The 24,542-nt window shown below is 55.7% G+C and overlaps 2 protein-coding genes across 5 annotated transcripts in view; one reads left to right on the top strand and one right to left on the bottom strand.

Moving 5' to 3' along the window:
* The window catches only part of B3GNTL1 (UDP-GlcNAc:betaGal beta-1,3-N-acetylglucosaminyltransferase like 1), a 70,201-nt gene extending 65,443 nt beyond the window's left edge, over positions 1–4,758 (top strand). Inside the window, exons 9-12 of one of the 4 annotated variants that reach the window (XM_056115267.1) lie at positions 420–555; positions 890–958; positions 1,272–1,346; positions 4,647–4,758. In XM_056115267.1, the coding sequence (XP_055971242.1) occupies positions 420–555; positions 890–958; positions 1,272–1,346; positions 4,647–4,727 (361 nt within the window). In that variant the 3' untranslated portion in view covers positions 4,728–4,758. Of the gene's footprint in view, positions 1–419; positions 556–889; positions 959–1,212; positions 1,574–4,646 lie in introns of those variants that run through there. The other 3 variants (XM_056115269.1, XM_056115266.1, XM_056115268.1) reach the window with 3 other exon arrangements.
* TBCD (tubulin folding cofactor D) overlaps positions 1–24,542 on the bottom strand; it is a 106,763-nt gene that overhangs the window by 1,066 nt on the left and 81,155 nt on the right. Inside the window, exons 19-38 of the mRNA XM_056115263.1 lie at positions 22,052–22,125; positions 20,771–20,888; positions 20,614–20,674; positions 19,864–19,886; positions 18,911–18,942; positions 17,774–17,836; positions 17,091–17,167; positions 16,250–16,331; positions 15,526–15,644; positions 14,789–14,880; positions 14,030–14,170; positions 13,819–13,902; positions 13,533–13,691; positions 13,259–13,397; positions 12,876–12,997; positions 12,494–12,571; positions 10,275–10,361; positions 10,105–10,192; positions 9,274–9,383; positions 8,617–8,701 (exon numbers count right to left, since the gene is read on the bottom strand). Of these exons, the coding sequence (XP_055971238.1) occupies positions 8,617–8,701; positions 9,274–9,383; positions 10,105–10,192; positions 10,275–10,361; positions 12,494–12,571; positions 12,876–12,997; positions 13,259–13,397; positions 13,533–13,691; positions 13,819–13,902; positions 14,030–14,170; positions 14,789–14,880; positions 15,526–15,644; positions 16,250–16,331; positions 17,091–17,167; positions 17,774–17,836; positions 18,911–18,942; positions 19,864–19,886; positions 20,614–20,674; positions 20,771–20,888; positions 22,052–22,125 (1,834 nt within the window). The remainder of the gene's footprint in view (positions 1–8,616; positions 8,702–9,273; positions 9,384–10,104; positions 10,193–10,274; positions 10,362–12,493; positions 12,572–12,875; positions 12,998–13,258; positions 13,398–13,532; positions 13,692–13,818; positions 13,903–14,029; positions 14,171–14,788; positions 14,881–15,525; positions 15,645–16,249; positions 16,332–17,090; positions 17,168–17,773; positions 17,837–18,910; positions 18,943–19,863; positions 19,887–20,613; positions 20,675–20,770; positions 20,889–22,051; positions 22,126–24,542) is intronic.

The raw sequence follows: 24,542 nt of genomic DNA, 5'->3' as shown, positions 1-24,542 counted from the left end.
TGAGTTCTGAGCTCCACATTCCTCCTTGCCAGTAGTTGAAACTACCAACCATTCATGTGACCCTTCCAGGGCCCTGTGGTGCATCTACTCAAACCCACTGATCTCACTGGTGCTCTTGGACTCTCAGATCGGCAGACCTGGGGCTGAGGGCACGGAGCCTGCCCCTCCAGGTCTGCCAGGCAGCCTTGTCATCTGGGCAGCTTCCACAGGGAACATAGCCAGTGGCAGCTCGTGGTCACTGTGTCCCAGCCACCTGACTTTTGTGCTTCCATCCATGATCACCCTCTTGACAGTTGGTGCAGCTGCAGGGATGGGGCTGGAGCTGCCCTGATGGGAGAGGACCAAGGGGATGCAGACAGGTGGAGAAGGGGCGGAGCAGGTCTGGGCTGCCCAGGTTACACCCCCACCCCACTCTATAGGACCACCATCTGGATCCACCGCGTCCGCTTTCTGGAGGAGCAGGTCCTGCCACACTGGAAGGCCTTCACCATCTGGAACGCCGGCAAGCAGGGACGCCGGCTCTACCGAAGCCTCACAGCTGAGTCCCGAAACAAGGTTGGCCCCGGCCCCCGCCTCTGCACTCACTGCCCGCTGCCTGCTCCCATCCCCACCCTCCTGCCCCCTGCCTGTCCCCATCCCCATCCTCACTGCCTCCTACCTGCCCCCATCTCTGCCTTTGTGCCTTCACTCCACCCTCACTTTCCCCTACCTCCCCCTCATCCCTCACTCTCACTGCATCCTACCCGCCCCCACCTCAACCCTCCTGCCCCCAACCTCTCACTGTTCCATACCTGCTCTCATCCCCACCCTCATGCCCCCACCCCATCCTCACTGTCCCCCACCGTCACATCCCCCCATAACCCTCATTGGCACCTTGTGTTCTCCCCAGGTGGCCACTTTCTGTGATGTGGATGAGAACAAGATCAAAAAGGGCTTCTACTGCTACGAGGACTCTCAGGTGTGTGGGGAACGAGCACATTTGGATGTGATTAGTTGCCTTCATGGTCCACCACAGCCCCATCACTGGCTCCGCCCACCGCAGCTCTGTCACTAAAAGTCTGTCCTGGGCATCTGAGAAGGATACTGGGCAAGGACTGTAGAGCCATTGGTGCTGCTTACAGGTGTGGCCCTTCCTCCCCATCTGGGGTCAGTTATGGGGTGGCCAGGTGGGGGAGGGCCCAGGCTACAGATGCCCACCTGGCAGCACTGTAGGGAGCCAGCATGGAGGACAGTGTGGGAGCAGAGCCATGCATGATCTTCTCTCCTCTCAGGAAAGGCCCAAGCCCCGGGTTCCGATCCTGCACTTCCGAGCTGCCCGGCCGCCCTTTGTGATCTGTGTGAAGCTGGTGAGTGTGGCACTGTGGCCAAGGGGTAACTTGCTGTCCAGCAAGGACACACACTGGCTGTGGGAGGACCTGTTTGTGTTCAGGCTGACGCAAGTTCCCTTACAACTTGAAGAAACAAACAGTGTACACTGTGGTTTGCTGTGAGCTCTGGAGAGAGCCCCTCTCATATCCAGGGTTACTGCTTGGCATGAGGTCATGGCTGGGGTGTCTCCTGGAGTGCCATCTGCCTCCAGTCACGACTGGGAGAGTCCTAAGTCTACTCTTGTGGATTTATGAACTGGCAGATAGCACAGTGATTAGGACACCCAACTGGCTTCAACACACAAGCATTCCTGAGCTGAAGGCAGCTCTGGAGGCCCTAGCATCGCATCCTCAGACCCCACATTGAACCGCAGGCCAACTCAGAATCACCAGTGGGACCCCCAGGCTTCTGGAGTACTGATTGTCACCTCCGTCACCCCCACCCCAGTAGCTGTAAATTCCTCAGTACAGAAGTGAGCCTCCCCTTGCCAGTTTATTGAGGGACCTTTAGACTACACACACTGTCTGCTGCAGCATCTTGTGGGCACATAATCCATGGCCGTGTCCACGGTCCACCCAGCATACACCCAAGTCCCTCTCTTCTGACTCTGTTCAGATCAGGGTCTTTGCAGTGTTTTATGGGTAATGTGTTTGTCTTTCACATCTGCATAACACATTTTTATTTCCCTTTCTATAAACTATTTTTCACCGGTTTATATTTTCCTTTATATATAAAAAAGTATTTGATAGGGGCTGGAGTGTTAGCACAGTGTGTAGGGCATTTGCCTTTCACTCTGCCAACCCGGGTTCGATTCCCAGCATCCCATATGGTTCCCCGAGCATCACCAAGAATAATTCCTGAATGCAGAGCCAGGAATAAGTAACCCCTGTGCATTGCCGAGTGTGACCCAGAAAGCAAATAAGAAAGTATTTGATATGTGGCAGATTCAGATTTTTCTGTCATTCAACAAAATTTGTATTCAGAAATGTTTTCATTTAGATATAATGTACATTTTTTGGTGTGTGTTGTTTTGTTTTGGGCCATACCTGGCAATGCTTAGGGGTTATTCCTGGCTCTACGCTCAGAAATTACTTCTAGTGGTACTCAGTGGGTCCCACAGCATGCCAGAGATAGAACCCAGGTCAGCCACGTGCAAGGCAAAACCCTGAACCACTAATGTGCTGGCCCCTCAACATTTTCCCTTATGGTTTTTTTTTGTTTGTTTGTACTTTTGATGTTCTTTCTAAAATTAATTCCTCATTGTGAAATCTTAAAGTCCATCTGCTTCTCAATTTTTGATAGTTTTTGGTCCAAGAGTTTTGTTATAAAGACAAAAGGACCCATGTATCTTTCCATTTGCATACTCAGTTGTCCTGTCCTCCTTTTGAGTCCTCGTAAAAGTAATCCCACTTCTTTTCCACCTCCCTTATATTTTGTATGTGAATATACACACAGATCTCTCTGTTCTCTGAATTTGTAGATCTGTTAATCTGCCTTTCTGTGTAACTGCTCCATTAATCATTGCAACATTCACCACTGAGGAGACTCTTCTTCCCTCACTCTTCTCTCGGAATTTTCCTCACATTCTCTTAATAAATGTGGAATTAGAGAATGGCCTATGTGTTCCAGCACCTTTCGTACCTAGTTTTCTTTTCTCTAGCTCTTAGTAAAAACTCTGCAGGCACCTCTTCCATGATAAATGAGGTGAGTGCAAACTCAGCAGCTGGACTAGTTTCAGGGAGAGCCCAGCACTGGCCTCCCCCAAGAACTGTGCTCACATGCACCCCCAGAGCCTGTGGCTCAGCACTGCCCATGCAAGATAGTTCACATGGCACCGTCTGACATGTTCTCAGGCACATGGTGCTTGTGAGGTCATCCGTTCTGGGCATCTCCACACTCAGTCCACAGGAGTAGGCCCCGGACCAGAGCCAGGCCCCAGTGCTCAGCATGGGGCTGACCAGGAGGCATGCCCAGGCCTCGGGCTCACCACTGGCTGGGTGTCTTCCCCGCTTGGGGGTGCAGTGGTCTCCAGCTTTCTCTGCTTCCTGAGGCCGAAGGTCTCCACCTCTTGATGGGCAGGTATTTCTACTGGTGGCTCATTGTGTCTCCTGAGGTCTGTGGTGCTGTGTGATGCGAGTTGTTGGTGGTGTGAGGCCCGTGCTGGGAACACACCCAGGGCTGACTGCCAGGCCAGTGACAGGCCCGCCCCTCTCAGGGACAGTCCCATTTCCCAGGTCCAGTGCTTGTTGTTAATGACCTCTGGGCTTGGCCCTTGAGATGGATGTTTCCTCTGAAAACCTGAAGAGCAGGCTGGGAGGAAGAAGAGGCTGTTGGGCAGAGGGTGGAGGTAAAGAGACTGAAAATTCTCACCATGAGACAGTTAAAACAGTTACAAGGTTGTTCATGATCGGGTTTCAGTCATACCATGTTCCAATACCCATCTTTTCACCAGTGCTTATCCGAGCACCAGTGTCCCTAGTTTCCCTCCCTGCCAGCCTGCCTCTATTGGCAGGCACTTTCCTTCCTTTCTCTCTCTCCCCCTTTTATTCTTTTAGGCTCTGTGGTTTGCAGTACTGTTACTGAAGGGTATCATGCGTATCACTTTACCTCCTTTCAGCACCCAGTTCGATATTATCCAGAGTAATCATTCCCAACTAGCATGGTCATAGTGCTCCCCTCTCTCCTTCCTACACTCCCCATCCCCTCCCCCCAGCAATGTTTTTCACTTAAATCAGCACCCAGTAGTAATGGCGCAGGCTGTCCCTGGACTGGACCCCAGATCATATGGTATGTTACCACATACCTTGTATTACCAGGCCCTCCTTGGCCCTGCTCATGTCTTTAGTGTCCAGTTAGTGAGGTTGGAGGAACCTGAAACCTTCAGGTGGGCGTCAAGGCCAAGTAGACACCAGGGACCTGCCCAACTCCCCCAGCTGAGGTGGCCTCTGAGACATCAGGGTCACATCAGCTGAGAGCAAGCCCAGCTCCTGGAGCCTGAAGCTGGTTTTTGTCCCCAGGGGCATGAAGAGAGGAGGCCCAGCATAGTCACGGGCAAGGACAGGCTGAGCAGAGGGACCCACAATCTCCCACTAGGGGCACCTCCAAAGCCCTCTCCCGGTAGGACACCAGCTGAACACACTCACAGTTCCATCTGGGCCCTGTCTTTTCTCAGGAGTGCATAGACCACCTGACAGGCAGCCTAAATCCTGGACCCTCTTCTGACCAACCTGGGCCAGTGAGACCTAGGTCAAGCTAGAGCTGTCCACCTCTTCCAACAGGACCTCACAGGAGGTGCCTTCGAGGACAACCTCAAGTCTCTGCACCTACAGGAGGGCCTGGACTTTGTCCACTTCAGCTGATGCACAGCAGCAGCCCACAGTTAAGCTCAGACCACCAAGTGGAGCACCTGGAAAAGGGGAGTATCTAGGACCTGCAAACCTGTGTACAGAGCCCTTCTGGAGACCCAGGACTTGGTGATCAGTGTGGTGAACGCAGGTGTGTGTGACCTACATGCTCAAGGCACTAGCGCATAACTGTATACTTGGAGCATTGGTCTTGGGTGCACCTGCATCACTACAACCCTGGTGGGGCTCCTGAGAAGCTCTTGATGCACCCCATCTGTGGCCATTGGGAAGAGTACTGCCTGCGGGGCTGGGGGACAATGCTGGACTGTGCCGCAGCCATGGACGAACGACTGTGGGAGGAGTGATGAGGTCCTGCTGGTCTGTGTGGCAGACTTGGGAGCAGAATGGGATGGGATTACTGTGCGACAGGAACAGGGGTACAGGACCCTCCAGTGGCAGCATGGGACCAGTAAGGGGCCTCTTTGGCATTCTCTGCTTGACCCTAAACTGGAAGTGGGACACAATTAGGGAAGCATTTGGTCACAAACCACACCTGGCTGCTGGAGCTGCTGGAATTCCAATCTAACCTGCGTTTGTGCTGTCTCAGCCCAGAGGCCCTGACTTGAGCATCCATCTGAGCCACATAGTGTTGCCCTTTGTCATCTCACTGGTGCCAGTTTGGAAGGAGACCACAGACAGCCCTGCTGGAGTGTGTGAGGACCTTGGCCCAAGCCTGCGGGTGGTAGCTGCAGGTCCCCAGGCAGAGCTGCACATCTTCTGCATCCCCAGTGTCTGCAGTAGAAACCCGTGGGAGGCTGTAGTCTCAGGAGACACTTCCTAAAGTCTCGTGTCAGAGTTCTTCCCTTTGTGAGTTCTCTGGGTCATTTCAGATCTCCCAGCTCTCTGTATCTGTCCGTTTATCCACAGAGCCCATTTCTCCTCTCGCCTGGAGCAGGTCTTTGTCCCCGGGGTAGTAGTCTTGTTTGGTATTACAGTGCTCAGGGAGCACTCCTGGTGGGGCTCAGGGGACCCTATAGGGTGCCAGGGATAGAGCCCAGGTTGGCCACGTGGAGGGCAAGCATCTTAACCTCTATCTCTGGCCCTCTGGATCTTCTAGATTTTTGTCTCATTTCTAGTCATTTTCAAAATTCAAGTTCTGTATTATGTCTGTTATCACCATTTATTATCAATCTGATTCTGTTCTATCAATCTTGCTAATGATGCCCTTGTCACTCCAGGGGTCCCTGCACTGTCAGGGTCAGTGTCCTACATGGCACTTTTCAGTATCCACAGGTGCAGGCAAAAGTATTGTGACTGTTCTCTGGGGACCTATTGCGGATGACACTATTCTTGGGGTTTCCTTTGGTGGAGTTTCTACTTGCCCCCTCTGCCCCAGAAATGACCTCGGTCTTCTGCCCCTCACCTTGCACATGGCTCACTCCTAGGCTCGGGCAAGCACTTCCCTGCACCATTGGCAGCCCAGCATCTGCTGCTTGTGTCGCCCACATGCAGGACCCCACCACTGAGGTCCGACTCTGCAAGCTGCCAGACAGTGGATGGACTCAGTGTCATCGGGTGGCCTCCATGTCCTGAGACTTCCTTTGGCATCCAGGGTTTTAGTTAAAACCAGATCCTTCTCACAGCAGCTCTACTCTCTGGTATCTCCTATTCCCACCAGTGTGGCCCCACATGACCTGAGGCTAGACGTAGGCAAGACCCCCTTTTGGATGTGCTTCACCAAGCATGGAAGCCAGGCTTCTCCTTCCGGGGTCAGAGGTCAGCTGCCAGTAGCTGTCGTGTGGGGCCTCAGGTAGGAGCATTTCCCTTTGCTGAACACTAAGGGTGGGGTGATAGCACAGCGGGTAGGGCGTTTGCCTTACAAGCGGCCAACATGGCCGACCCGAGTTCGATTCCTCCGCCCCTCTCGGAGAGCCCGGCAAGCTACCGAGAGTATTCGATATGCCAGACACAGTAACAACAAAGTCTCCAATGGAGACGTTACTGGGCCCGCTCGAGCAAAAGGGTGGGGTGAGGGTTAGTGGTCATGGTGAGCCCTGGCATGACTGGCCTCTACCGTTCCTTGGGGGGAGTCTCATGGCTCTGAATGCTGCTACAGGAACAAGACCCCAGGGCCCAATCCCAGGCTTGGTCCCCTCCCCGCTCAGGCTGTGCCCTTGGGGTGTTTGACACAGAGCAAGTGACACAAAACATTCAGTACATGATTTATAAGATGCAAATTTAAAGCAAAGACGGAAGCACCAGGTCCCAGGCACTGATGGTGCTGTCCCCTGCTGGCCACATCCAGGTGCTCGCCACCAGGCAGGCGCAGACTCAGCTTCGGGTATTGGACTCAGCGAACAGTGGGCTGCAGAGAGCACATCACCATCAGCATCACGTCACCCCGACATCCAGGAAGCCTTCCTGCACTGCGCACCAACTTTACCTAGTCCGGCCAAAAGTCCTACTGAACTCTGATGAGCACATGGACTCAGTATATGATGCTCAGCCAGTCTGTCTCCATGGACAGCATCCAGGGAGAAGACAAGGGCAGAAGGTGAAAAGGTCTTCTCTGAAATAATTTGCTGATGGAGAACATGTGAACCACGAACAGCCAAGCAAGAGGTGGGGGCCCGCCAGGAGAAGAGCACCCAGAGGACAGAGACGTACAGTAGCAGCTGGGAACCCACTTCAGTGGCGACTCAGCAGATGGACAGAGCATTCTAACCACCAAGACAAGTCTTTTTCTGTCCATTTGTTTCCAAGCCCCATGTGGCTTCCTAGTGAGGAGCTAGGATGACTTCCATGGGGCAGGCAGCAGAAGCCAGAAGTGGGCCCACGAGCCCCAAGCAGCGTGTGGAGAGAAGCTCCCGAGAGAGGCTTCCCCGAAGCAGGGACCACGTGGCTCTCCCCAAGCATCTCGAGCTCCATGGCACATATGGACAGCCTGGAAAGGACATATGGCCAGGCCCTCAGCCTGAGTGAGGCTTGCTCAGGAAGCTGCTCCCACCGCTGCCAAGTTGCTTCCAGCAGGACCAACAGGGATGGGGCGGCCCCACTACAGGGCCCACTGTGACACACAGTTGCTCCTGGGACAGCACATGAGCACCAGGGAATGTAGGGACACAGCCACACTCTGAGAACAGACTTGATCGCACTGCCTAAGGAGAAAGCAGGCACCAGGATACCGTGGCCAGGCTGCTGCGATGACGGGTGAGGTTCCGACGGGGAAGGTGGGCTCTTATGAGCAGTTCGGCCAGGCAGAGGAGAGACACCACGCAGAGCAGAGGGAAGCCCAGCCGAGAGGGTGACGGGACCGCAACAGGTCAAGGCGGAGAAACAAGCTATCCGAGAACAGTGGGGCAGTTAGAGAAAGGCACCATGCTCTTCTCCAGCCCCTGCAGCCACCCAATGTGTGTGGACCCATGCACTGCCTGGCCGGCCCCCACCAGCACGCTGGACACACATCTGCTGTGAAGGACCGGACTCCACAGCACAGATGTGAGGCTCTTGTGGGAACACATGGTCCCTGCAGACTCCGGGACCCGGGACTCACACTGCTGGGCACTGGCCTCCATGGATGCTACTCAGCAATATGCTCGTGTCCAGAGCGAGGCAGGGTTCTGGCATGTGTCAGGAAGAGCACAGGTGGAGGGCAAGGACCCACCCACTCCAGTCCCCAGGAGGAACAGGTCATGGGGCAGGGATGGACAGCTAGCTAGCAGGCTTGGGGACCCTGAGGGAGATGGGGTATGTGTGGTAGGGGGATCTGTCGGCAGAAAAGATCCCTGGGACCAAAGGCTGGGCCCCCCTCAGCAAAGGACTTAGGACAGGAATGAAGAACATTCAGGAATGAAGAACATTCAGGACAGGTACCCAAAAGTCCCAAAGAGGAAGGAGGGATCACCTTGGATACCAGTTGAGGTCTGGGCACATCCAGGAGGTCACAGAGGCGGTTCCGCTGGTCCCTCACCGTCGGCAGCTCCGCATCCCTGGGGTGAAAGGAGCTGCCTTAGCTAGAGCAGTTGGGTCAGGGCCCCACACAGACAGCTTGATTGTCACAGGAAATGCGGGGCCCCAGGAAACCTGCAGGAGCACAGGCTGTGGGATAGAGCAGCCCTCCACTATCACCCTTTCCTCTCTGGGGCCGAATAGCCAAGCCTCAGAGCTGGCAGCTGGCACAGAGTGTTCCTGTGTTTGTGGGAAGTGGCCCTGTGCCCATCCACGTTGCTGATGTAGCTTCAGAGGCAGGAGCTACCCGCAGAGTGCCCTTGACTTCTCTGACTCCTACAGGGGCAGAGCTGGCCAGATGGGACATCAAGAGCAGCTTGAAATGGGAAAGGAGGCACCCGATACTCCACAGCCCATCTCCTTGCCTGTGCCCTGCCTGCCCCTGTGGTGTCAGTGGGGTGTACGCCCAGAAGCACGAGGTGGACTACTGCCACTCATTCTGGCCCCAGAGCAGAGCCACTGCCAGCTCGGAGGCCTCAGGGCCAGGAAGGGAGGTGGCCCCAGGTGCTGCCTATCCCGCTCAGAGATGCTGCCCCAAGGAGCTGTGACTCACCAGGCCGTATCACTGAGCACAACCAGGACTTCATCTAGGACATCGGTGCCCACGATGTCACTATAGGTAAGCATCATTTCATACACCTGGCTGGCCGTGGTCTTCCGGATCTGGAGAGTAAAGAATACACAGAGGGAACGTGAGCCCACCTAGAGTCCAGTGCACTCAGGGAGACCCCAAAAACTTGGGGCAAAGTTTACCAAGAAAGTAAACGGTCAAAAGTTAAGTATGTGGGAGACACACCCACAAACCACCTCCAGCTCAGCTATATAATTGGAGGCATGGCCTCTCTGGGTCCTGATCGAACTGCTTAACGGCCATGATCCCAGAGACTCAGAAACAAATCTTGAAACCCAACAGCTTTTGGCAAAAATGCGTCCGGTCCCTGCAGTAGGTTACCGGTGCTGGGCCAACCCAGGTGGGAATAGGTTTCATGCCTTGGCCTGTTCCCCCTGGCAGCCTGGTGGCCGCCATCCTCCAGACGCCACTGGACAATCAGGTTCAGGGAGTCCTTGGGTTCCAGTGCACTCAGGGAGGCCAGAACCTATTTCCAGCGGCTCTTGGGGTGAGCTGGGGAGGGGTGCGCTACAGCACCAGCACCAGTGACCCACCTTGAGATCTCTTATTAAGCAAAATGCTCTCCTTAGGTATGATCATTTTCTCACTCAAAAGCAAGAAATGCAGGGCCCTGGAGTAGAGGTGGAGGCAACTGTGAGGCTACTGTACCAGAGCGAGGGGCCCTCACGGAAAGGGGGCAGCAGAGCCTGGGCCAGGACAGCACTGCCCACACACCTTGTTGATGCTGCTGTGCCTCCCCAGGGCCCCACTCACCATGGGGAAAGGGTGGCAGAGGAGCAGGAACAGCTGCAGAAGCACATTCTTCCTCACCGCACCCGGGAACTGCACCATCCCACAGAACCTGGGACAGTGGGGACATGCATGTGAAGGCGTGTCCCATATGGACATCCCCGGCCCGCAGGTGCTACTGGGTGGAAACTCACACTGCAATGCTTGACAGCAGCTTCTGGATGTCTCTGGACTTCCTGGTCTCTCTGCAGAGCTCCAGCAGCCTGACACAGAAGGGGTGGCTGCGGGGATTGCAGGGCCCCTACGTGAGCTCTCAGCACTGAGCCTGGGCACACACCTGCCTGGCTCCCACCCCCCACTGCCCACCTTCCCCAACACAGGCTGAGAGCCACACTGAGGACAGGGCTAGGGCAGCAGGAACTCCCCAGGCAACTGACAGTCCTGCCCATCAGCAGCGACCACTACCTCCTGACCCACAAACACTTTGGACTCACAGCAGAGCGTGAGGGCACTGGGCATGCTCTGGACTCATGGGCGGAGTGGGAGGGCACAAGGCACTCCTCTCTTCCCACCAACTGCAATCACTGAGGGTGACCAGAGGCAGCATCTCCCCTGACCAGACCCTGTCATTGGAGAGTCAAGAACTTGATCCCTCTCCCTTACCCCAGTCCATGCTGGAAACAGGAGATGGTGAACCAGGGCAAAAAGAGACACCACTAGAATGAACCCAGCCAAAGATCTGAGCAAGTGCGCATTTGACCACCAGACACTGGAGTACAAGCAGAAGCCAAGGGCTGAACCACGCTGCTTCCAGGGCACACAGCTGGCAGTCTCACCCAGGCTCATCACAGCAAATGGGCAGACCAGGGTGCACACCACACACAAGGGTCAGGGAATAGGCGTGTGGCGCCCTGTAACTGGGTCTCTGTCTGCAGCCAGCTCAGGAGAGTCGATCTCAGAGAAACACTAGCAGGGCAGAGTTCAGACCAAACAGTCCGGGTGAAAAGAAAGTGAAACAAATATATGGGTCCGCGTCTAAATAGACCAATGTGGCCTTGTTCCTAGTAAGCAGAGGATCCCGAGATACAGGCCATTTAAAACGAAATGCCTACACTGGCAGATACCAAACCAAAACACTTTCAAAATAAGGTAGAAATTGGCAAAACTAGAGAAGCAAAAAAAGTGCTATATTTGAGCCAAAGCAGTACTCAAAGGCAGAGCCATGCTCTGCACAAGGGGGTCCCAGGTTTGAGACCCAGCGTGGCATGGCCTCCTTTCTGAACACTGCTGGAAGTGCCTCCCACCCCCCGCCCCAAAAACAAGGAAAAAGGAAAGTGCTCTTTTTGCACAAGGAAACATCTCTATCATTTTTAAGATTTCAAACCAGGAAAATACACGCTAACATCTTACATAGCGGTAATGAAGCCAAGCCATGCTATGGGTGAGAGGGCAGCGCCCCCCAGCCAAGGCACTGTGGGGGACACTATTATGTCAGTCAGCACAAAGCACCATGGACAAAAGAGACATCCAAAATATGTTGAATTCTAAAAATAAAATTGATTGAGAACCAGCAGTCTTTAAACAGACCCTTCACTGTGACACACTGACCCTCCCAGGCGCACAAGAAAATACCCATCATCCCCATCATTCTAGGGAAAGGCAGATCAAAGGTCAACACAAGGACAGCAACTACCACAAGACAAGCCATGACCAGTCGGGGACACGGGGCTGTCAGAGCTGCAATCAGAAGCTCACACACCTCACACTTTTCTGACCCTGGGCCTTCGCCATGAACACAGAAACTCACTCAGAGATGGCCACACCCCTACACTCGCTGCAGTGTTCATTTACATAAGCCACAGGATGACCCAAGAGCATAACTGCTAAGTGGAGGAAGTCGTGGTAGGTAGATGCGGTAGAGTCCTGTTAGTGTTCAGGAAAGATGAAATCTTCCGATTCTGCAACATGGAAGGCCTAGACCAGCTTAAATCCAGTAAAATGTCAGACAGTAAAAGGCTCTACACATATACTAGTGAAATTGTAGAATGTCCAAGAAGCCAAACACATGAACCATCAAAACAAACAGGACAGGAGAGAGTACAGCAAGTAGGCACTTGACCTTGCACATGACCCACCTAGGCTCAGTTGACCCTATTGGGAGTGATCCCTGAGTGCAGAGCTAGGAGTAAGTCCTGAGCACTGCCTGGTGTAGCCAAAAAAAAAAAAACAGAAACTCTTCAACTCTTAACACAAGATCATAGGGGAAGGGCGGGGTGTAGGAACAGACAAAGACCAGGTTTGGGGTAAACTAGTCAAGGCTGCCAGGGTCCATGAGCAGCACAGACACGTGGCCCCTCGCTGCCACCACCAGCACCTGTGAACAGTGGCCTTAGCTGCTCACTGAGATACTTACTCTGGCTCCGTGGTGAAGATATCAAAGCACCTATTGGCCAGCATCTGGTCGAGAGTCTTCAGTAGTGGCACAGACACCCTGGGGAATGCACAGGAAGCTCCAGCCTCTGCAAGTGCAGCAGCACCGCAGGGTAGCAGGACTAGAACCCCTGCTGTCCACTTTCCCAGTGGCCACAGACAGCTCAGCTGGTCCCAAGACTCCCCTACAGCTCGCTCTCACATACACGGGGCCAAGAATGTTCAAAACCAGGTTCGACTTCTCATCATGCCCATGGACCACATGCTGAGGTCCTGTCTGTTCCAGTGGGCACTGTGCCCCCCCCCATGTGCCTTGGGCTCCTCTCAGGCCCTGCTCCCCCCCGCCCCCCAAGCCAGCCCCTCACCTGTTGTTCTGAAGGTTGTCTGCAAACACCTGCAGGAGCGTGCTGCTGAACTGTTCCAGAGCACCCATGTCCTTCTGAATCCCCTCCATGAACCCAAAGAGGCTCTGTGTGGAGAACCTGACCTGCAATGTAGACACGGCCCTGAGTCCCCGCCCTGTGTTCTGGTGCTCCTTTGCACCTCACTACCCATGGTGGACACCAGCCAGCAGGGGCCTCACCAAGACCATGAGCGAGCAGTGCCGAGTCCACTGTACCACATGCCTTTGAGGCCCACCACAGGACGGGACCTCCCCTCCCCCCACTCAGGCAGTCCCTCCTTGTTGGTGTCCGAACAGCCAAGCTCTAAGGCAGACACCCATGCAAGCAAAAGGGGGTATGCTCACCGTGGATGCCGTCAGGCCGCCCACGGATACCACCAGCCCCTGCAGGACATGGTAGCGATACGCAGGCAGCCCCAGGAGCTGGGTGATGCACGGGAAGGCCTGAGAGGGTGAGGCCCAGTTCACAGAAGTGACATCTTCCCTGCAGGGAGAGACCCTCAGCTAGGGGAGTCACGCCCAGCCCATACCCCTGCCCCCCCCACCCCCCACATCCCTGCCCTCCCCCTACACCCCAGCCCACCCATTCCTGTACCCTGCCCAGTTCTGGCCTCAGCACCTGGGGAAAAGCTTTTCCAGCTCCTCTCGGTGGGGCACATGGGGGACAGGGGGACCCTCAGGGTAGAGGAGAGTCATGAAAACACTGGCAGCGTGTGCACGGACGCAGTCAATTTTCTCACTCGCCTGCTGGGCCAAGCTGCACATGACCTGCTCGCAACTACACACACATACATGGGGTGGATATTAGGCAGACCCCCAAAACCACCACCCAGACCCCCAAGTCTGACCATGGGAGGCTGTGGAGGGAGGCACAGGCAGAGCTAGAGGGCAGTGATCACACTCACACGCCAGCATCCAGCAGGCCAGGCTCACTTGTCGCTAATATCAGCGTCAGCTCCATCAGGCTGGTCATGGCGGCCTTGCGGACACTGTGGCAGAAGAGGGAGGGAGTTGAATAACGTCTGAGGATGCAGCGGGGACACAAGAGCACCCAACAAAGAGTCCCAAGTGAGCCCCTCAAGACAGCATGTGGCAGACAGTGCAGCCCCCACTCACCAGGAACCAACATCGCCGCGGCTGTCGGTGGTGTAGTCCTGCATACAGGCCAGCAGCGTGCTGTATACCTCTGCCACGTTCCCTCTGCACACAGTCTCGTCCGGGGACCCCTCCGCACACACGCCCACCGTCCGGGAGATCCTGAAATGCCAAGTGGGCAACCAGCTATGGATGGGCCCAACTTGCCCTGAACATGGCATTTCCTAGCTCAGAGCCTAGCCCTGTCTGTCCCAGGGTCACTCCTGGCCTACAGCTTCTCCAAAAACATACTCCAGTGTCCACGGCCACTGGTGCGGCTTCTGCCCCCTCTGTTGATAGGACAGAGATGTGTGCAGGGCCAAGTTCTCACAGCTGTGTGTGGTGCACACAAAAGCATACAGGAATACTGCCTTGTCTCCGGAGAATACACATCTACATCTGTATATAGGAATACCACTACGTCCCTGGGGTGCGCACACACACATGTACACACAGCACTGCCACATCCCTGGGGCACAAGCACACCCACATGAGCACACAAGCACTGTCTTGTCCCCAGGGCACAGGCACACACATTTGTGCACATGAGAGCGCACTGTTCCTCAGGGACTCATTGCATGGAAGAGTCAAACTAAGCTAAGTCTTAATTTTAATTGCAGCAAATAAAACTGTGCCTTGGGGGAACTGGGACCAGGCCTGCCTCCTTGAAAGTCATGACCTAAAATGTGCCAATGCTGCTCTCCTGAGGCGTCCTGCACTCAGACGTGCAACAGCACTCACCTGCCGATGGCCTTCAGGGCGTCCTGCCTCGCCTCAGCAAAGCTCACATCCTGGGGAGAAATGTGGGTGACGGCCGCTAAGCCTTCGAGAACCTGAAAAGTAAGGGGTCAGTCGTGAGCAGCCAAGCATGTATGTCCCCTCTGCTGAGCCCACTGCAGAGCACCTGACAGCCTCTCTGCTGGGTAGGCAAGTCTATATGTGTACGAACCCCAAGGTGACCTGCCCTGGCCAGGGAGGGCAAACGATGAGCACCAGGTGCTGGCAGGGCCCAAGAGACAGGTGGGAACAGGTCTGGGGTGGCCTGTGGGAATGTTGCTCCTGGCAGCAGTGTCCCATGCATGAGGTCTCAGAATGGCCGCAGGTCTCAGAGACAACATGCGAAGTGGCCCAGTTCTCATACTGGCCTCAGCCTTCAGGGAAGTGTCCCAGAGGCAGTCAGCACCTGTCTCCGAGGCTTGGCACATGCCTAAGTCTCCTTTGGCGTTGCTGTCCAGCGGGAGGCCCAAGAGGCCACTAGCCACGGAGGTTGGTCGGATATACCCACACCTGATGCTGGAGGGACCCACGTTTGGGGTGGCAACCTGGTCGCAGTTCTGAGGGCTGCTAATGAGGCCAGCAGGCCCTTTGTCATCCCGAGAGACAGGCTCCCTACAGCAGCAGCACTGCCTCACCGACGCCTCCTCCCTATCTCTGCCCCGCCCCCCAGGAGCTGCTTTAGGCTGCAGCGCCGGTCTCACCTGCTGGAGCTGGCCCTTCAGCAAGAAGTCTGGCAGTGCACCTAAGGCCAGTGAGAAGCCACAGCGCGTCATCTCCTCTGGATGCTGGAGCTCGGTAAGAAACTGCTGTATGAGCTCCCCTGAAAAGCAGAGGACAGAGAGACCCATGCTGCCTGCCACTCCCAGAACCCTGTGCATTCTCCAAGCAGGACCTGGGCTTCTGGGAAGCCAGACCAGACTCTCCCTTCAGGGAGGGCCGCAGATGAGGTGGCCGTGACCAGAGAGAGAGCCCGAAGACAGCAACTACCTCAAGGAAGCAAGAGCTGGCCTAAATGATAAAGGGACGGTGTGCAGCGTGACTGCAGACCAATCGGGGCTGAATTGAAACACCCAGAGGAGAGAGGAAAGAGGTAGAGGGCAGGAAACAGGGCCTCTGATGCCCTGAGGGATGCAACACTGAAAGTCCGAACACAAGGGGGCTTCTAAAACACACCCTTCAGAGACACTGGGGAAAGTCAGCAGGGTCTCTGCCAGGCACAGTGGTCCCACAGGGATGGCAATGGCGGACACCCCAGTGACTGCAACAATATTCTCCAAGTCCCACACAAAATGGGCCCCAAGAGGAGTGGCAGGAGGAAAGGGATTCTGTGAGATGACCCCAAGCAGCCACGGCACAATCCACTCCCATCTCGGCCTGTCCCACAGCAGGGCTTGGGGGAGTGGGGTGCTCCTGCAGCTCACTCACCCTGAACAGCGGGGGGCTCTGCCCCGGGCTCCTCCCTGTAGTACTCGCTGCAGAGGGCAGCGAAGGCCGAGACAGCAGCTTCCTGAAACAGCAGGACGTGAGCACGGCCAGGCTCCCAGCAGCTCAGCCTCCAGACACCAGGAACAGAAGCAGGTGGTTTCCTGCCCCACAGCCCCGCCGCCCACCTCCCCCCGAAAGCCCAACCACACAGATCTGAGCCACACAGGGGGACCTGCCCCTGCACTTCCCACAACAGCACCAAGGGCTGTTCCTCCCAGATGTGTCGATGCCCCCTTTAGGGTTACTGGGAGTTCACGAGCCCTGGGACAGAGACCAGGACAGGCCTGGCCATGGGAATAGAGAGCAGGGAGAGGAGCTCCCTCAGCTCATTGGCTGGGCAGGGAGGCCGTGTCTCAGAATGCATCATCCCAGGACATCCCACTACAGATCAGATGCAGACACCCTGCTCCGTCTGGGGGGTGGGGGATCGATTCTGTGCTCAGAGGAAACTGCCTATGGCCACTGGAGAACCATGAAGGCTCTGAGCAGAGTGCGCTCCAGCCCCCAGCAGAGCCTGCCTTCATGGATTCCCAAAGGTGTAGGGTCCCAGGGCAGTGAGGACAGCAGAGGCACCCACAGATCCCGCCATGTTCCCTGCATGCACCCCTCCCCAGAGTTGCCGCCCAGGAGAAAAGACCACATGCTCCCACAGAAGTGCAGCCATAGCCCTATGAAGGCAGTTAAAGCCTCAGTGCTCTACACACTTTCCTGGTTTCAAGTAGGGACCCCCAGCCCACCATACCCCGCCCCAATTCCAGGCATCTCGGCCACAGTCTCTCACCTTGATGCGCTGTCTGGAAGAGCTGGAGAAGAGACGGAGACTTCTCAGCGTGTCACTGATGAGCCATTGCCAGCCCTCTGTGGGGACAGCAGCCCTGTCAGCTGACCACAGGGTCTAAAGGGACACAGCAGAGCACGCGGCCTCCACCCTGTGCCACAGCCCATGGACGCTCCCAGGGCTCTAAAAGGGCCTTCGAGTGCAAGGGAGAAAGACTCCTTCCTGCTGGCTGCCATCTGCGCACCTACCAGTCCCTCCCACAAGCCCTTCCCCATCCCAGCGTCCACTGCAGTCAGATGCAATGCTGGCAACGGTCCAACTGAATTCTGTAGTTTCAGGGTCACAGATGGCACCAGGCAGCACAGGAACTGTAGGGGCCCTGGCCACGGCTTTTCTGCTGTACCTGAGTCCCCCAGAAGTGGCCATGCAGTCTGTCCCCTGGACTGGCACTGTCCATCTGGGAAGTACAGTCCACCTGGGGCACAGGCACAGAGGCACAGGCATGTGAGCCCAGCTGAGAGCCACAGGGAGAGTCTATTTTGCTTTGTTTTGGGGGGGTTCAGGCCCACCTGGAGGGTCTCTGCCCACTGAGCTACCATGCCGACCCACGTCCCAGGGCCCCATGCTTCTTAGGAACTGAACCCCAGGCCCGCACCATCAGTCCTGGCAGTGAGGAAAACTCTTACCAATGACCGGGTCTCCTCTGAAGGGCATCTTGGACAGTGAGAGTCTCTCTATCAGGGTGCACACTGGTCAGGGAAGAGAACACACACGACTTCTCAGAAGGCTGCCCCTGCACCTCAGCCCACCCCAGAGCCACCCAAGTGCCCATCAGCACCTCCACGCCTCCCTGCCCCGATGACCATGCCAGCCCAGGGACAGCAGCCCGAGGGGCAGAGGTAAGCGCTGTGTGAGGTCAGCAGGTCCTGCATGTGCAGCCAGGGGCAGCTCAGAGCATGATTGCAGGAGTCAGCTACTAGGCTGGGGCACTAGAAGTGCCATCTCGTGCCTGGCCATAGATGACGTAGTGTCCACTGCCAGGCCTAGTGAGGTCTTAAGTCGTTGTGGGCTAATTGCTGAGGCAGAACTGTAGTGAAACACCTCTGCTTCTCTCAATCGTATTTATTTAAGCCCTTCATATTTATTTAAAAGCTTTCTTTTTTTAAATGGGTCCGTGAGACAAGAGTTAATTTATTTTCTGGTTTTTGGTCCACACCAGTGGTGCTCAGGGGCTACTCCTGGTGGTGCTTGGGGACACGTATGGTACCCGGATTTGAACCTGCAACCACAGCCTCATTCTAGGCTGTGCTAGTGCCTTAGCCTTAGTACAGTGTCTCCGACACCTCAAAAAAGCCTTTAATGTGACAAAGTCATGAGATAGAACTTACCATTGCCTTTTGAATGCCCTTCTGCACCCTATTACACACTGCTGCCTGAATGGGGAACCCATTTTAGATCTCCACCCTCCACTCCTGCCTCACCCCCTGTGGCTGACTCGAGACCCACAGGCCAAGCAGGAGCTGAGCCCAGGAACAGACTGCTGGACCCTTCACTCAGTGGTGTCTGCTGACTCAGCTTTCCTCCTCACAAACATGACCCTAAGTCACCACACAAGGGGCAGACGCAGGACAGAGGTGCACTCCTTATCCCACCTGCAGGACCTTCCCCAGGGGCTGTCTGTCCAGGATGGTTATGGGAGGAGGCTGACTGTCCTGGGCTTTGTCACCAGGAGAGGCGTCCAGGCCCTGCAGGGCTGTGAACTGCCTGTGCAGTGGGCAGACAAGGTTGACCCTGCCCTTTAGAACCATGTCCCATAGGCCTACCTGCCTGTCTCATGAGTTCTCCTCCAAGACCCCTGCAAAGGACAAAAACACTCTGGATCAAGACCCTGTCCCCATGCTGCCCACCATCACCTGGGAACTGCCCAGCAGGGCCCCATCACTGCCAGCCAGAGAAGGAAAGGGGGCTCTGGGTCCCATGTCCACCAGGGGGATAGATTCTGTGGACTCCTGTGACAGGGGCTCAGGACAGCAGGGCAACTGCAGTGAGGTCACGTGGTTCCAACTCAGCCTGAGGCAGAGGCTGGGAAGGGTGAGCTCTGAAAGAAGCTCCTATATGGGCTGCTCAGTGAGGATACCCTGCGGCCCTGGACACAAAGCCGGAAAAGCTGGAGGTGGGAAGAGGCAGGAAGTGTCCAAAAGAGGACAAGGGCAGTCCACTCAAGGGCTGGATGGACACTGGCCTCACAGCTACGTTATGAGGCCACATAGGAACATAGCCTCGCATCCCCATGACACACGAAGGGTTCAAAGACACTTAACAGATGGTCCATTCATCAGAAGGCATACGTGGCCAGCATAGCAGTGGCCACTAGGGGAGAGCAGGTGCAGGTCCTGCCAGAACCCCAAGGGAACAGAGCCCCACACTGCCCGGATGGTGACCAGCACCAGTAGAAATCTATCTCAGCAGCCACCAAAGGGGCACTATACCAGATGTCTCAGAGCCACTCCAGGGCTCCACTGACATGACCACGTGACAGTGGCCCCAGGTCCAGGCTGCAGGCAGGGCCCTAAGCTAAAGCCTTGGCCACACAACAACCAACAATCCCTCAGGCCCCAGCCAGCACTCCGGGTTTCAACTCCCAATGCTCCCTCTGATCCAGGCACAGAGACAAGCTAAGAGAGACCCCCAGTCCTGCAGCGGGGACATGCTGGTGGGCAGTCAGCCTACAGCCTTGACCCAGCAATCTCGAGAGTCTTGGGTATGTGGTGCTTACCTGTATAAGTGACGCTCGTAAAACTGATAACAAAGAATCGAAAGTTAGGCATTTACAGATCCCGTTCTCAAGTCTTCTGTAGAACAGCAATGCATATCCCAAGGAACAGACAACACCGAGTCTGCCCCGGCCTGCTGACTGCTGGTGTGGGGAAGGCCCAGCAGAGCCTCCGGCAGGAGCCTATGCCCCCCATACATCCCGCCTGACAGCCCAAACCCCCACGCCCCTCCGAGGAATCAGAAGGGGATGGCCGGGGCCTGGCAGCCCTGCCCCAGCAGAGCAAGCTGAGTTTTCACACAGAGTCCAAGCTCTTCCTTCACACCAAACTCCAGAATGCAGGTCCCACCGCTATTACCCACTTTCCCATCACACTGGCATATGCAGGCTGGCACAGTCCAATGGTAGAGCCAACACCACACTCCAAAGTGAGAAACATCAGTAAATAGGCAAGTGTCTTTGCCGGAACTACAGTCTGCACCGTAAGGGTCAGAGGTCACCACAACGGTCTGCTCAGAGAGTGAATAGCAAACATGTGAATCATGACAGTCTTGACCTGGAGACCCACAGATGCTCACAGGTCCCCAAGGCCCCTGGAGGGACAGATCTATCGCTCCTAGAGGAGGACACGGAGGCCTGAAAAAAGTATCTGGCACCTCCTACACGCACTGCTCAACCCAACGGCCTCACGGTGTGGACATGGGGATAGCCAGGAGCCACCCTCTCTGAACTCGAGACTTCAGGCACCCACACCTGCTGGTGGATCCTCTTCAGGCCTTGCAGTGCCTCTGCATCCAGGTAGTCAGTGATGGGCCTGCAGGGACAAAGCACGTGAGGCCCACAGAGGTAACCAGCCACTGAGCCTGCCTCTCAGGGGAGCAGTGCTGAGAGGGCCCGAGGCTCTGCCTACCTGCACTCCTGCTTCACCAGGCTATGCAGGCTGTGAGCGACCTCGGCACAGGCAAGCACGGCTCCATGGCGCTCATGCAGGTCCGAGCTCTGCACCATGGACAGCAGTCGTGGGAGAACTGCAGGGATACACAGAACTGCAGATCAGGCTGCTACAGGGAACCATCCCCAGGCTCACGGCAGTTTGAGGGAGGACCGCATCCTGGAGCTCGGGAGGGCAGGCTGGGCCAGGGCAGGCAGGGGATGAGCACTCTGCCCAGCCTAGCTCCTGGCACCACAAGCCCCCGACCCCCAGAGTGATGACAGGCCAGACTGGCACTGCCCTTGCCCCGAGCGGGACAGAACAAGGCCTCAGCTTTCCCATGCCCAGATGTGGCCAGGAGAACTCCTATGAGCAGCCATAGGGGGTCAGTGCCATGTGAAAGCTGGGAGGAAGCTGAGAGGCTACCAGAACCCACAAAGAGGAGCTGAGGAAGGTACAGGGGACAGATCAGGAGACGGGAGGCTCCGGCCTTCAGGGAGACACACAGTGGCAGGGCCTGCAGCAGTCCAGAGAACGAGCCCAGTCTCTATCACTACATGCTGAGACAGAGTGGACATGTCCTCCCTCCCGGGGATACTGAATCTCAGGGGACACACTGTGCTGACCCTGCTGGCTTCTGAAATGGAAACTGCCAGGAGATAGGGAGCATTGCTTTGTTGTTTCGGATTCTTTTGTGCTTACTCCACGTTCTGCACTCCTGGCAGGGCTCGGGAAACTATGGGGTGCCAAGGATGGAACCTAGATCTGCTGTGTGCAAGGCCTTGAGCCCTGCACTAGCTCTCAGGCCAATCTACAATTCACTTGACCTGTACTGTAGCTGCTTCTGAAAGGCAAACACGGACTCAACAGGACATGTTAGTCATCTCTCAGGGATAGAGACAGAGAAGCCATCTCCACCCGAGGGGTCAGAGAGGCCATCTCCATCTCAGGGGTCAGAGAGGCCACAGTCAATCCAGGGGTCAGAGGCACGATCTCCCCAGGGGTCAAAGGCAGTCTCCCCAGGGGTCAGAGGCATGGTCTCCCCAGGGGTCAGGGGCACGGTCTCCCCAGGGGTCAGGGGCACGGTCTCCCCAGGGGTGAGAGAAGCCACGTCACCCAGGTCTGAGCCCAGCAGCAGAGCTGTCACTGCTCCCATGCAGTCTGCATGTCAAAATGTGTGTCCAGGTATCTACAGGGGTGCTGGTAGGGCAGGGCTGTACACGCAGCTGTACGCACACCCATGTGTGCTGGGTCACCTACCGTGTGTGGCCATGTAGCTGGGTGCCTGCTGGGTAAGGTTATGCAGGGCCTTTGCTGACAGCTCTCTGATGACCCTGGGAAGGGAGACAAAGAAAATTCAGCCTATTCTGAGCAAGGTGGTGGGGTCTTAGTCAAAACACACACAGAGACAAGGAAGAGCAAAGTTACCAAAGTACCTCTCACAACACGTGCCACCCAAGGTCAGAGGCTGGCATAGCTCCCTGGAGCTCTGGGCAGGGCAGGCATGGAACCATCATTCCCCGTGAAGAATAGGTGAGCAAAGGTTTCCATGCATTCCACAGGCAAGAGCAAGCTTGGCTGTAATATCCCAGCTCAGAGGAAGAAGCCCCAGGACGAGTGGAGGGTCTGGCCCCATCCTGGCCAGCCACACAGCCTTGGGCCCAGCAGCCTCTCTAGCGGCTGCATCAGGCAGGCCCCACAAGCATGGCAGCAGCCACAGGAGACGCTCATGTGAGCATGCACTGGTCTACGCACAGACCAGCAGCACTGAGGTGGCACCTGGTGATGGATACTCCATCCTGCCCAGGGCCCGTGGCACTGCAAGGCAGGAGATCACACAGGCCAGCACCAGGAGAGCCCACACCCTCCACGGGAATGAAATCAGTCCACAACGCTGGCCAAGACAGTAGTGCCCACGTTTCACAAACTGCCAAGCGACAGACAGCTCCATCTGAGGGAGCAGGACTCAGGTCCTCAGGCAGGGGAAGCTGCTCAAACCAACGAGGGCATCTCTCCCAAGAAGCAACTCTGGCATCAGCTGCCCTTCCTGAGAGAGACATACCCCAGCGCAGGACAGAATACCCCCCAAGTCTAGTGTGCTGCTGGCAGGGGAAAGCATAAAACTGTGCTTTGTTTAATTTGGGGGTCACACCCAGTGTGCTCAGGGGAGCAATACTCCAGCCCACTGAACCATCTCCTCAGCCTAAAAATCATTTTTAGCTTATATATGACATCTGAGCACAGTTTAAAATTGTGAAATTTTAAAAAGAAAGCAGGTGGAAGTTTCATAGATTTGATGGTGACTTCTTGAAAATACCGAAGCAGAGGCAGCAAAAGTGAAAATGCAGAAACTGTTCACTGTAATAAATAAACTGCTAGTAAAAAATAACAGTTAATGAAAAAAAATTTTTTTTTCTTTTTAGGTCACACCCGACGATGCTCAGGATTACTCCTGGCTCTGCACTCAGGAATTACTCCTGACGGTGCTAGGGGGAACCATATGGGATGCTGGGAATCGAACCTGGGTCGGCCAGTGTGCAAGGCAAGCACCCTACCCACTGTGCTATCACTCCAGACCCAATGAAAAACTTTCTTGTGTCAACACAATCTACACAGCAGAAAGGCAACCGACAGAATGCAGAGGATATTTGCAAATTCTGTATCTGATGATGGATTAATATCCAGAATCAAGAACTCCCGGGGTGCGGTGCCTCCAGCAGGTCTATCTGTACCTGTGAGGCGAGTGCATCAGCAGCCTGATGGCGCCTTCAGACTTCCAGATACCCCAAAATTGCTGCTGTGCCTTTGGCCAGACCCCAAAAACTTGGGGCAAAGTTTACCAAGAAAGTAAACGGCCAAAAGTTAGGTATGTGGGAAACACATCCACAAACCACCTCCGGCTCAGCTATATTCTTGGAGGGATGGCCTCTCTGGTTCCTGATTGAACTGCTTAACGGCCATGATCCCAGAAACTCAGAAACAAATCTTGAAACCCAACGGCTTTTGGCAGAAATGCGTCTGGTCTCTGAAGTAGGTCACTGGTGCTGGGCCAACCCAGGTGGGAATAGGTTTTGTGCCTTGGCCTGTTCCCCCTGGCGGCCCAGTGACCACCATCCTTCAGAGGCCACTGGACAGTCAGGTTTGGGCCCCCAGTGATGAGACACGCAGCGCCTCACAGGATGGGGGTGGAGCCCGTCCTGTCCTCCCCACCCAATGAGACCCCAAGTCATCGCCCACAAACGGCCTCTCTGGCTCCTGATCAAGCTGTTTAACGGCCATGATCCCAGAGACTCAGAAACAAATCTTGAAACCCAATGGTTTTTGGTAGAAATGCATCCGGACCCCACAGTACGTTACTGTCGCCGGGTCACCCCAGGGGGAAAGGGTGTTGTAACTCCACCTGCTCCCCCTTGGCGGATCGGTGGCCATCATCCTCCAGAGGCCATTGGACAGTCAGGCTTGGGCCTGCAGTGATGAAACTTGTTGAGCCTTACGGGATGAGGGGGAAGCCAGGCCTGTCCTCCCCACCCCAACGAGACCCCAAGTCATCGCCCACGAACGGCCTCTCTGGCTCCTTACCAAGCTGCTCAACGGCCTTGATCCCAGAGACTCAGAAACGAATCTCAAAACCCAACGGCTTTTGGCAGAAATGCGGCAGGACCCCGCAGTAGGTTACTGTCGCCGGGCCACCCCAGTGGGGAAAGGGTGTTGTCTCTCCGCCTGCTCCCCCTTGGCGGCTCAGTGGCCGTCA

This window comes from Sorex fumeus, unplaced genomic scaffold (genome assembly GCF_029834395.1).
Source record: "Sorex fumeus unplaced genomic scaffold, SorFum_2.1 ptg000029l, whole genome shotgun sequence".
Lineage (NCBI taxonomy): Eukaryota > Metazoa > Chordata > Mammalia > Eulipotyphla > Soricidae > Sorex > Sorex fumeus.
The sequence above is the reverse complement of the archived record's forward strand: the minus strand, read 5'-3'. Positions and strand labels throughout refer to the sequence as shown.